This window comes from Crocodylus siamensis, chromosome 9 (genome assembly GCF_052110815.1).
Source record: "Crocodylus siamensis isolate JL-2025a chromosome 9, ASM5211081v1, whole genome shotgun sequence".
Classification (NCBI taxonomy): domain Eukaryota; kingdom Metazoa; phylum Chordata; order Crocodylia; family Crocodylidae; genus Crocodylus; species Crocodylus siamensis.
The window spans coordinates 73,696,578-73,708,840 of record NC_143403.1 but is presented as its reverse complement, the minus strand read 5'-3'; the positions used below and the strand labels follow the sequence as shown (position 1 = coordinate 73,708,840).

The following is a 12,263-nucleotide window of genomic DNA, read 5'->3' as shown; positions in this document are numbered from 1 at the left end:
AATGCAAAGCACTGAAAGCTCAGTTTGAAATCCAGCAAGTGGGGAGGGGGGTGTACTGAACACATCCTTCCCACCTGAACTTGGGCACCACAGATGCTGTGACAACAATTACGTTGATTCGCCAGGTGATATCGCAGCCCAGCCTTGCGCTTCGCATTCATCGTGGGCTGAACGGCGGCTTACTTTTAATTGCACGTTGCAGCGGGTAAAGGGTGTCACGCCACGCACTCCGGAGCGAGGCAGGAGCGTCTGAACACGTGATGAACGCCAGTTATTACGGGGCTTTTCAAACGGGCATTTAGCCATGGTGAATGCAAGGCCTGCCGCTCCGCTCGCGCGCCTGGGTATTAATGATCGGAGACTCTGTATCTCCCTGCTCAGATTCTGGGCTCATTTGAAATGGCAAAGTGAGCCCCTGCACTTAAAACCGGTGACCTTCCCTAGCCAGGGACTGGCACGCTTGTCTGTTCGGGGGACTCTCCCAGGACCCCCCATCAGCCGGGCTGTTTGCAGGGGCCCGCGCCACCAGCAGACCCACTTTGCAAGGCAGCAACAGCCACACACGGCCCAGACACAGCCCTTTCCCTTGTGGGGATCGTCCCGGGGCAGGTCGCAACCCCAGGGCTTCCCAGAAATGCCACATCCCACCACCTTGCTCGGCAACGTAGAGGAAGGCACAACGAACCCCGGTCCGTGCCTCATCTTCAGATGAGGAAGAGCTGCTCCCCGTGCCCACGCGCCGGGTCAGTCTTCCTGCGCGGTCCCCTCCTCGGGGCGCAGCAAACGTTAAGCGTCAATAGGACAGATCCTTTCTCTACAGGCGCTGAACGTGCGTTTTCCTTCTGCATCCGGGGAAGGCTGCTCTTTGTGCCCGGGCGGCTGGGGGCCGGCGCGTACTGCAAGCTCTAAAATTTGCCTTTTTTTTTGATTTAAGTTTTTTCTGACTTGAAAGGCTGGTTTTTATAACAGGTCAATTTCAGACCATTTGATATTGATATATGAAGATCCTCGGGGATTATTGTAATGCATTTTTCATCCTGCTGTGATAGTATCATATAAGGAAAATGGGACTGACTGTTAAGTACAAATTGAAAAAGACATGGTCATTTAAGATAACTCCTTATCTGTATACAAGGAAATGGTATCAGGGAAATAGACCACCAGTTGACAGAAATAAATTTCGCCCCAGGCCCCTCCTCCTCCGCCGCAGCTGCTCATGCTTTCCCTGCCTTGATTCAATTACATTTATAGCCACTTCGCAGCAGGCTGGAGCTGAGCAAGGCTTGCTACCTCTCCAGGGTGGGGTAGCCCTGACCTTGAGCGTCCGTCCTGGGCCTGGCGCGGTGCGGGACGGGCACAGCCCCACCTGACGGCCTGCCGAGACGGCCCGGTGCCCGTCGCAGCTGCCTCACGCCTCCTCCGGCAATGCAGCAGGTTCATCCGAGGGACAGGCTCACCGAAAGGGACACCCTGGAGCGATCTGCTGGGGTCTGGCTGTGCAGGGGCGAATGATTTCCTTAGTCAGTTGAGGAGACCTGCTGGCTTTGATAGCCTGTGTGAAAAGATAGGAAACAGACCCACACTCTACCCAGTCATGGTTTCTTTTTATTCCTGGTGTTTTATCTCTATTCACTCTACTTATTTATTTTTTAATAAGTGCTTATTATTACGGCAGGAATAGTGTCGATGGGCTCGCCGGAGAACGAGGCACCTTTTCTTTGCAAGGGGCTGAGAAACTGCGGACGGGGAGGGTTAGCGGGAAGTTCTTCTTCAAGGGAAGCTGCAAAACGTATTTAAATGTACGATTGTTTTATAAGTCCGAAATAGGAAAAACGTGTTTTCTGATTCATGGGAGGTAACTGCCGCCCCGTGACATATGCTGCCACTCCACGTCTGCGGCCACGTGCAATCGAGCGCCTTCTCTCACAGCGCGCTGTCTCCTCCCGGGCGATTATTATATCAAGTTTGGGCTCCAAGCCTTTCGACCATTACTGGAATGAGGGTGATTACAGTTTGGCATAAGGCACCGCAGGCGAGAGCCAACATTTGGAGACGGTGGTATAAGAGAGAGGCTAATCGTGAGAACGGCAGAGAGGAGTTTGCCAGAGCGTCTACGTCTGGCACCAAACCCTTCTTGGCGCCTCACCTACTGGAGCAGCATTTTGGCCCATGCTTCATTTCACACTGAGCTTGCAATTAAAATGCAATCCATTGTCCGTCCGGTTCCTGGACCCCAGACCCCCGGACGCGCCCAGGTGGACCAGTTTGGATCAGCCTTTCGGACCCAGAGCTTGGCTTGAGGTGAAGCAGGTGGCTCTGCACATCTAAGCCCGTGGCTCTGCACCCTGAGACTTTGGGCATTGACATTTCTGTCCTTTTGCATCCTCTGTTTTATTCTGGGCAGCCGGGATCTCTCATGCCACGTTCTCCCTTTCTGCCGCACTCTTGTCCCTGCCTGCCGCGTTCCCTGGCGCGTGCACGAGCATCGCAAGCTCTCGGTGAAGGCGAGGCGCTCAGCACAGGGGGCTTCTCAGCTCCCCAGCAGCAGACCGGCTGGTGGTGCCTGCAAGAAGGATTTCAGAGAGAGATAGATGGCATGGTTTGGAGGCAGGAGGAAGGCAGGGAAAATGCAGAGAAAAAGAGGAGCTCTGTGAAAACAGGGCCCCTTCCCGCAGCGCGGGGGCATCTCCACTGGCCTTTGAGAAGCGGGCTCCCAGGCTGGGGTGTGAAGCTCATGCTGGTGGCATGCCTCCCAGAGCCGGCGGAGGCATGCCGCTTGATTATTAAAACATGGGTCATGGATGCACAGAGCATCTTCGCGCTGTGCCAGGCTGCTCCCGTGAGCGCTGTCAGAAGCACAGGCTGGCAGGGAGGGCTGCGCACTGCCTCCTGTGCTAACATCTCTAATTCACGCCTCGCCTTGCCGTCGCCTGCCGTATCTTTCACACCCAACTGAACGTGGTTGGAAAGCTTTTGCTTGTGCTTCCTTGACAGGGACTGTCCTCTCCCAGTGCCTGGGCATCTCAGGTGAAGCATGGATAGACTACCTTGTGCCCTGGCTTCTGGCCTGCCTGGACCCCACACTTTTTGCTCTCTAGGCCAGCAGGCAGGACCAGCTAGCTCCCCGCTGAGTGCATGCGGGGTGTCTGTAGGGTCCAAGTCACCCTGCATTTCAGTGGCCTCCACCATGCAAAGCCAGCAGCACGAGGCACCGACAAGACGAAGTCAAAGCAGAGCCCTGGCCTCCTTCCTCAGGGCTGGGTCATCTCCACAGATAGGTAGATGAGCAAATTACATGGCTGCGGGTATCTGTGGGCTCCACAATTCTCCAGACTGGTGTCAAGATGGAGCTAGCAAGGGAACATCAAACCCCGGGTTAGGCAGTGCGCTGCCAAGAGCCTTGTCTCCTTGGCTGGGACAAGAGCCGACTGGAAGGTGGCTAAAGACCAGATTTGAAGTGGTGGGAAAATAGTGGTTTTCTGCTATTGCTATTGCTAAGGAAACCCAAAGGCTTGTCCTGGCTGGCCCCTGAGGAGGGCAGCAGGTGCAGGGCTGAGCCATGTCAGGAGGTCAGCGACACCGACAGATGCAGTGGGACGTGCAGGATCCAGGGCCAGCCCCAAGCTGGGAGTCCGGACAATGCAAGTGGTTTAAATCAGTCGCATGGCACAGCCCCAGCCCCTCCAGGGGCCGGCCCGGTGAGGCTCTCTCCAGACACATTTGCATTTAGTGCTTGCTTGGCAGACTAAGGGTGCATCATGTGCCAATTTTTGGTGCATTAGCTATTTTTAAGGTGCATTAAAGGTGCGGGTCTACATGTGCGCACCCTTAATGTGCCTTAAAAATGGTGATTTTAGGCTATTTGCACCTAAATTTGATACCTGCAAAAGCAGGTATCAAATTTAGGCATTAATAGCTAAAGCACCTTAACGCACATGTAGATGCGTTACGGCACATTAATGCTATGTATGTCGATGAACTTGGGACTAACGTTAGATTCAAGTTGGTCCGCACACTGCATTAATGCACCTTAGTGCATGCACGTGTAGACGTATGCCTTAATGTGCATTAGGCAAGTGCACATTAAGTTTAGGTGCATGTAAAAGCACATGCAGACATGCCCAAAGAGCCCAGGTCTGCTAGCTTCACCTTGCTAAACCCTTCCCTTGACAGGCACAACTCAGGCATCGGGTTCCCAGCTCAGCGCCACGCTCCTGACGTGACCTTGGGAGAGGCCCTGCTGCCGGCTATACTCCAGGTGCCCAGCCGTCCATGGGGACGGTCCTACCCCAGGGGTTTGCACAGTGCCCAGCACCCCGGGGTGCCAACGCTGCTCAGCACCTACAAATGCTTCCTTAGGGCCCGGTCACAAGCAGCAGGATCGTGCAAAGCTGGGCTGGCGGCCTGACCTGTCTCACGTTCCCTGCATGCTGCGTTTCTTCCTTTCCTCTTTGGCTCTTTGCTTTCTCCTCTTGTGCTGGCAAACCAGCCCCCAGCCCCTCGCACGCAGCTTTCCAGCTTCTCCCTGCACCCTTGGCCTCTTGTCTCCTCGGCCTTCCTCCCTCGCTGTGCTGCGGACACAGCCACGCCAAGCCCCGGGGTCACCGGGTGTACTTTTGACCCTCCTGGGGGATGAGGGGAGGCCGTTCGGATTTCCTCTAGCCCCTCGAGATACGGGAGGCCCTTTCCTCCTGCTTTCCGCTGCATCCAAGCTGGGGCCAGCGCTGCACAGCTGCTGAGCGAGATCTTGCCCCGGTTATCTTGGGGGACGCCCCTCTGTCTAGAGCTCTCACCTCCTGCCAGGGGAGGAAGCAGGGCAAGCTCATCCCAAACATGGGGAAGGTCTGTTATTCGCTCTGGCCGTGGTCTGAGATAGATCGGATCCCGCCTTTCCCTGCTGACTTGAGGCAGGATGCCCACGATGCCCGCTGAATCCACTTCGAGGCTGCACCACTTCTAGGTAACGCTCCTGCCGGCGTTTTCCGTCGCACCGCATGCAGGAGCTGGGGGAGGCTGACCCAGCAGCTTGGCACTGAGCTGGAGCCCTCTGTCCAGCTCCAGAGAGCACCCTCCGGGGCTCCCGTCCCATGAAGGGCGCGCGAGTCCGGCGCTCAGCCCCGGCCCTGGGTCCCGCAGGGCAGGGCATGGATCGTGGCAGTAGGTGGATGCGGCTTGTTCGCACGTGCCAGAACAAGGCGAAAGACGAATCCCTGTCCCTGGCAGCTGCAGGATCTGGGGGAAACAGTCTCCAAGCACTCTATAATTAGAGCCTGCCAGTTGCTCTGAAGTCTGCACTTCGTCTGGAGCCCCAGCTCCGGCAGCCAGCGGTCACTCCTGCAGATGTAGGCTGGCTCCTCTCTGGCAGGGCGCAGCCTCCTGCCACGTGCGTCCTGCACCTGATGGCGCTAATTCCCACGCCCCGCGCGGAGACACTGACCAGACACGGCGAGCCCGTCGCGTTTTCTTTGGCGTCCGTGAACTGAGACCCTGCGGGTGTTGTATTTTTTCCAAACAGGTTTGGCAACCTTCACATCTCATCAAACGCAGCCCCGTGCTAAGAGTGCGGGGATCAGATCCGCAGCTGGGAATGGAGCAGGAGGGATGACCAGGCCTCTGTGCCAAAGTGCCTCCTTCACAGCCCGCAATGAAGCCATGAGGTTGCATCCGGCCCATTCGCACGCTGGCAGGAAGGGGCAGGGGCTCAAGAAAAGGAATTTGCAGTCCCCGTCAGCAGCACCGGCGCACTTTGCTCTCGTGCAAAGAGAGCCTATGCAGCACGGTGACCGTGCGAGCCCCGTGCTGCCACAGCCGGGACTGCTGAGGAAGGTGAGCGGAGAGGTGTGGGGCGGGTGCCAGCAGCCCCATGCTTGCCGGCAGCCAGGTCTCATGCTCCGCGAGGATGGGCTACCCCGGCTCTAACCGCTGCTCTCACCTGCCTGCAAAGAGCTGGGGCCTCCCTCTTGCTGGAAGGGGACCAGCGCCCCGATTGCTGTGTAAGGAGGGTCTCCGGGCTCTCTCCGCAGGTTTGCCAAGGGCTGGCGAATATGAATCTCTTTGGCAGACTCATCAAGACTTTTAATTAGCTTTTCTTCTCTCCCCTCCCGGCTCCCATCCCCTCTGTAGATATCAGGCTCTTAGCAGCTTTCAGGACGTGGTGAGCCGCCATACACAAGGCTGTTTAATTCACTTCTGCAGGGCACCGGGCCAGCGATGTGCACCGGCAGTCTAAAAGGATTAGAGCCCTTTGTTTTTTCACAAGTGGTTCAATTTACAAAAGATCAGGGCTCGAGACCTGCACACTATAAAGTGACTTGAAGCCATGAAATCTATTTCTCACTAATTCTAGATTACTCTCGACTTAGGAGCCCAGGGTGCCAAAAATGGAGGGTTTTGTTGCGATGATCTGAAATGCTCACGCGGGCCTATTGCCGCACGCGCAGTGCCCTGCACGTCCTGAACCGATCCGTGCCGTTACGTAGCAGCGACGGGGATCGCTTCCCTGGCACCGGTGCCTGTTTTCAAAGATGTCCTTTCAGCGAGATAACTGCAAAAAAATTGCTGTTTTGCTTTTCCACTTGCATGAGACGCTTTGCATAAAGCATCCCGAGCATCTCTTTTGTAAGCTGCGAGCAGTAATTGCCCACTCTTTATCCAGGCAAAAGCCCCTTGGAGGTCAATGGGAATTTGCGTGAATAAAAGGCTGCAAGACTGGACCTCTTTTTTCCGAAGGAAAGCGATGGGAGACCTATTGGATCTTGCATTTTAGGACCCGGAGCCGCCAAGTGAAAGCAATTGTGAAGATAGCCTGCTGGTTAAAAAAACAACACAGCCTCTCCTCCAACGCGGCCCAGAGAGCCCGCGGCCCACACGATCATGAATAAAGAACAGGGGGACAAAGTGGGTCAGTCTGGCATGAAGGTAGGAGCTGCCCCACGTTGTTTTTTTCCCTCTCACCCATTAGCTTCACAAGAGAATCCTTTTTCTCACCGGACGACTGTACTTTATTTTTCTAAAGCAGTATCCCTCTGACAACCGAAAAGGAATACTGCATCTGCAAATGAATGGTGCCTGCAAAGAGACAACATGAAATTTTTAAAAAGCATGGTAATAAACGCTATTCAAAAAAACACAATCTCTGAAAAACACGGCCTATTGAAATGACAAGCCGAAAATCATTCGCTAAGCACTGAAATGGCCCCCTTTGTCACCCCAATCCTTCTGTTGACAGTTACCTTTCAATCCTGCAATTGTGCGGTAAGTACTGATTTTTATTCAATGTTCTATTCACCCTGCGTATTAATGAAAAGGAAAAAAAAAACTTGTAAGAATAGCCTTTAATAGGCTGATAGACAAGGCTCCCCTATTCTCCCGCCGGAGCTCCTCTTATCAGCTTCTCACAGTATTGCTTGCTCACTCAATTCTTTCCCTTTTCTAAACTTTGTTCACCCATCTGGGCTTTTTCTCCACGGAGATGGAAACATTTTCATTTCCAAAGTCTCGCTGACCTTTCCTGCCGCTCACGGCAAGCGGCAGCCTAGGTGCGGCCGTGACCTCCGCCCGGGCGCTTTGAGACGGGCCGATCCCCGCAGCCGTGCTCCTGCCCTGGCCCTCGGCAGCGTCGCGCGCACGTGGAGCGGCACGCCGACGGGGAGCGGACGTACGCCGGGACAAGCCGAGAGCCCCGGATCTACGCTGCTTTTCCAGGGGGCACGTTCACCCGAAACAGGAGCCGGGGGGACCGGCTGTGCCGTGCTGGCTGCAGACGGCGAGGGGGTGGCTGGCCCCCAGCTCCAGCATTTCTCCTCCTTGTCGCAGTGATTTCCCGCTCACCTCTGGCCTTTTGCAGGCCCTTCGTTTCAGCGAGAAAGGAGCTTGTGCTGACTTGGCCGCAGCCGTGACCCACAGGTCCTGCCGGGGCGAGCCTGGGTCACGGGACTTCTCCATCCCTCGGTAAGTCACCCTGGAGGGGCCGGCTGGGGCTCACGTCCTTGCAGGGCTGCCAGGGACCTGGCTCGCTTTGGTGCCAGGTGGGAGAGAGCTGTGGCCAGCGGTCTGACGGCAGCGCTTGCAGCCCACGCGGCCCCGGGCAGCACGGATCCTGCCCACGGCCGAGAGGAGGAGAGCGGCCAGCCGTGGTGCACCAGCGGGGCAGAGCATGCACAGGGGAGCCGGCCGCGGGGTAACTCCTGGCCCCCTGTGCACGGGGGTGCTTGCACCCGCTCCCCGGCAGGTGGTGACCCCGGCGGGGCTATCTGGATGACCATGGTTGGGTCCTGGGCCCGGCTCAAGCAGCAAAGAGCAGTCGAGTCCCAGCCCATGAGGCCTGGGGCCAGCAGTGGCCAGGTATTTTTGTTTCCCGGACACTCCCACGGCTCCACGAAAGCGGTGACAAGCGCAGAGGCTGGCAACCCCGCTCTGGTCGGCCCAGACCCGGTGGACAAGGCTCCATCCCCGCTGCTGCATGCGTGTCCCCCCGGGCAGGGGGTCTCCGGCACTGCCCGTCTGCCGGACCCCCTCTTGCCAGCAGCCTGCCCCTTTCCTGCGGGAGATGCAGCGTGTTGCCAGCCAGGGCTGCAGAAACGTGAACAGGCCGCACTACACGTCTTCGAATTGCAGCCCCGGTGCCCTGGGATGGTGGGAAACCAGCCTCCTCCCCGGGCCCGGGACCCCCTTTGCCCCCTGCCAGCACCTCGGCAGGCGCCAAGGGCAGGCTGGCAGTGAGGCACCTTCTGATGAATATTCAAGAGGAGGCTTCTCCTTAAAGGTTGTTTGAATAGAGGAAATTGTTTTACATTGTGATGCAATATTTCCACGCCGGGGTCTCATTTATGCGGCATATTAAAGTCAACGCGCTGCCCATCCATCTCCATAAGGAGCCAAGCCCATTATCCACAGTTACTTTTAAGCAGTCTTTGCTCAGTTCTGACAGGCGGGCAAGCGCCATATATCACGGGGAATGCAGTCCTTTAAGCTGCAGTCCGTGATTGATAGTTTAACCTCCTTCTCCGAGGTTAATTCGATCTACACCGGTGTAAACTATCAGCCTGGCGGAAGGAGGGGATCTGCATGGCACTTGTTAAGAGATCTCTGGGCTGCGGTAATTGCACCGGTCTCTCCTCCGCCCCTCTCCAGGGCTGCTCTGCCTCCCCAGCTCTGTGCAGCCTGGGCTGGCTCCACAGCTGCGCGCGCCAAGGGCACGAGGCAGCCCCTGCTCGGGGGCACGTGGGCATGGATGAGCCGGTGTTAAATTCCTGAGCCGAGCCCCGCACCCCAGTGCACGTCCCTGCTTCCCAGCTTCCCAGCCATGCAGACTTCAGCAGGGGAGGCCACAGAAATCCTGCAGCGCAGAGGCGAAGCCCCTCACTACCTCTCTTGCTTGCAGCAGCACGCTTGCCCTTGCAGCTGCCGTCTCCCGCACTCGGGCCCCAGCGGGCAGGCCCCGGATGCCCTTGTATTCTGCAAGCGATGGCTGCGCCCGGCCGCTCTGCGGGGTCTGGAGAGGGCCTGGGGTGAAGGGGAACTGCCTGGTCCCGGGGCTCCCCACTTGGCTGTCGTCGTCTGCACCCCGTTCCCCCTTTGCTTCCTTCCCTCCCCAGCTGGACGCTATTAGCTGCGGAGCAGAGAGCTCTGGAAGATGCGCGGCCTCCCCATTGCTCTTGCGTGGCATGTTGTCAATATGGCCGGTGGCGAGAGCGCCTGAATGATGGACGCGCAGCGAAGGCAGCGCGTGCAAAGGCCTCTCGCCAGGCCGGGCCCCCGCGCAGGAGCTGCCTGCTGCAATCCTGGGCTGACAGCTGCCCCGCTTTGGACCAGCGCGGATGCACCCAGCGCCGACGGTACTGCCCAGCCGCGGCTCCGGGGGCGTCCGCCTGTCTCCCTGGGAAATGCTGGCACCCAACACAACTTTCCGCCGAGCTGGGGTCCTCTCTCTGCCCCTGCAAATCTCTGCCCCAGGTAACCAGAGTGGTGACCACCCCATCTTTGTCCTCAGGGCCGTCCTGCCCGAGGCTGGGCAGGGCCTGCTCCGTGCTGGGATGCCATGAGGGTCTTCTCCCTGGACTGGGAGGGTGGAGTTGCGATGAGCCAGCTTGCCACGGCTCTTCGTGGGGTCACGTTGCCCTGTGACAGAGCCCAGGGGAGGTGCTGCAGCCCGAGCGCTGCTTGTCCGCTCCCTTCATCCCTGGTCAGGCGGCGCTGGGTCCCTACAACAGCCCCTCCTGAGGGCCCCGAGCTGGGGAGAGCTGGCCGTGCGTCTGCTCCGCCCAGCAGCAGGCCAGGGCTTCGGGAAGCTCGGCTATGACAGCATCGGGATAAAGGGGCCGTGCCCGCTTTGTGCTGTCTATCCCAGCCAGGGTGCATCTCACAGGGGGCTACCTGCACCCCTCCCGCCTGCATGCAAAGCCCTTGTGCCTTTGCAGTGGGGCTGCTGGCTGGTGGGCAGTCAGAAGTGGAGGTCTGCCTGCAGTCCCCGCAGGATGATGCCAGAGGAGGAACCCAGGGCTCTTTGCCCAAGAGCCAGCCAGGGCATCCAGCTCCTTGCACGTGGGGAAGAGACTCGTGGCAGGTGCTTAAGCCAGTGCTCTGTGCAAGGGAGTGTGTGCGCCACTGGAAGCCCTTGCTTGAGCTCGAGATCAATATGGTGCTGTGGAAAAATAGATTTTAAAGGGTTGGTTTGATTTAATCTTTTTTTTTGCAGGACGTTCCCTTCGGTAACAATAGAGATTCGATTCCTGCCAGGGCAGACTCCTTAATTAGACCCCACAAAATGAACAGTAACATGTCTCTGGGCTGAAATTCTCCCTTTCTGGAGCTCGCAGAACGGAGGGAGTTTCTAACTCATAATTGTATCTGAATGCAAATGGCTGTGCCAATGCGAATATATTAAAAGCAGCAGCGTCAGCAATCACTGTGAAAAAATACATACAAATGAGGCACTGGCTTATTGCTCCATTTGGATGCTGTGAAATGGCACCTTATTGTGTTATTATAAGATTTCTTGCTTAGTTAACAGAAAATGCTCACAATTAAGCCTGAACTCATTTAGTGCTCAGATTAATTCACATTAGAAAAGGGATGTGACCTCAACTCCAGATGCCTTTTGTATTGCTCTGGCTTGACTTGAGGGTGGTGCATTTCATCTGTGGGCGGGCGCGGGAGGCAACACGGGAGTGTGTGTTATATGACATATAACGGCAGGCAGCAATACATGGAAAATATAACACGGGGTGCTGGTGACACCATGTTTGCAGCTCTCCAGAAGCTCATGTCAAGCATTTGCCATATATTCTGCTGTGGGATCGAGGTCCCTAATGCAACCGATTGCTCCACGCGCTGCCCAGGCTTGCAAGGCGTTGCCTGGCCAGGGCAGCTGGGAAAGCAGCAACATCAGACAAACCTGTGATACGCGCAGAGCTGCACAGAGACCCGTGCATCCTCACCACACCCCTGCGGGGCACGTCCACCAGTTACACCCGCGGGTCACTGGAAGGGAGGGGGCAATGACTACCGGAGGCCAGCACTGAAGCTTGGACTGCGAATTGTGGCTCCCAGGATCACATCAAACCACTTGGCAACCTTGCCCCAGATGTTAGAGTCATTATAGGTGGGGCTGGTAGGAAAAGATCTTGTGTGAAAGGGGTTGTACCTTTGACCGGAGAAAGGCTTGGGTGGAAACGTTCTGCAATGGGCCTCTGCTCCAGGGGAAGTTTATTTTTCGGGGAGGTTTCAGTTAAAATAGTTCCTCAGTGGCTGAGAGCATCCCAGTCTGCTTTGAAAGGCTCGCACCCTCCCCTGCCTCGGAGCCGGAGCTGGAGGGGAACCGGCCTGGCTGGGCAAAGGGGCCGGGGCCATGTGAAGAGGATTCAGCACATCCGCTGTGAACACACAAGTCTTAGTGTGCAGAAGACCACGTTGCCAAACTGGATTGGTGCCGTCTCATGCTGGGCCCCCAAAACGAGGGGGAACTTCCAAACATGTCGCCCACCCGCTGCCTCCGGTCCCTGCCCATCGGGGGAGGGTGAAAATTCAGTGACACAGTGAATTAAGTCAGCGTGCGCAGGAGGGACAGAGGCCCTGGGGAAGAAGAGCTTGTCCCCGTGTGAGGACCGGATGCATTGCAATGCATTTTGCAAGCATTGTATTGTGGCTGAGCAGGGAGGCCAAAGGGAGAGACACACCAGGGTTTTAGCCTCAGCACAGGGACTCGAGGCGGTGCCAGAAGTGAACTGACCATGCACTGGCCCCGTACAAGGCACCTGGGCATG

General features: G+C 57.0%; 1 protein-coding gene across 1 annotated transcript; it reads left to right on the top strand.

Moving 5' to 3' along the window:
- Nucleotides 1–6,408: 6,408 nt before the first annotated feature.
- Nucleotides 6,409–11,161, top strand: LOC149857931 (uncharacterized). Its single transcript, XM_090063966.1, has 4 exons — nt 6,409–6,508; nt 7,572–7,950; nt 8,028–9,954; nt 10,697–11,161. The coding sequence occupies exons 1-3, from the start codon at nt 6,409–6,411 to the stop codon at nt 8,719–8,721; spliced, it is 1,173 nt and encodes a 390-aa protein (XP_089920092.1). The 3' UTR covers nt 8,722–9,954; nt 10,697–11,161.
- The last annotated feature ends 1,102 nt before the right edge of the window (nt 11,162–12,263 follow it).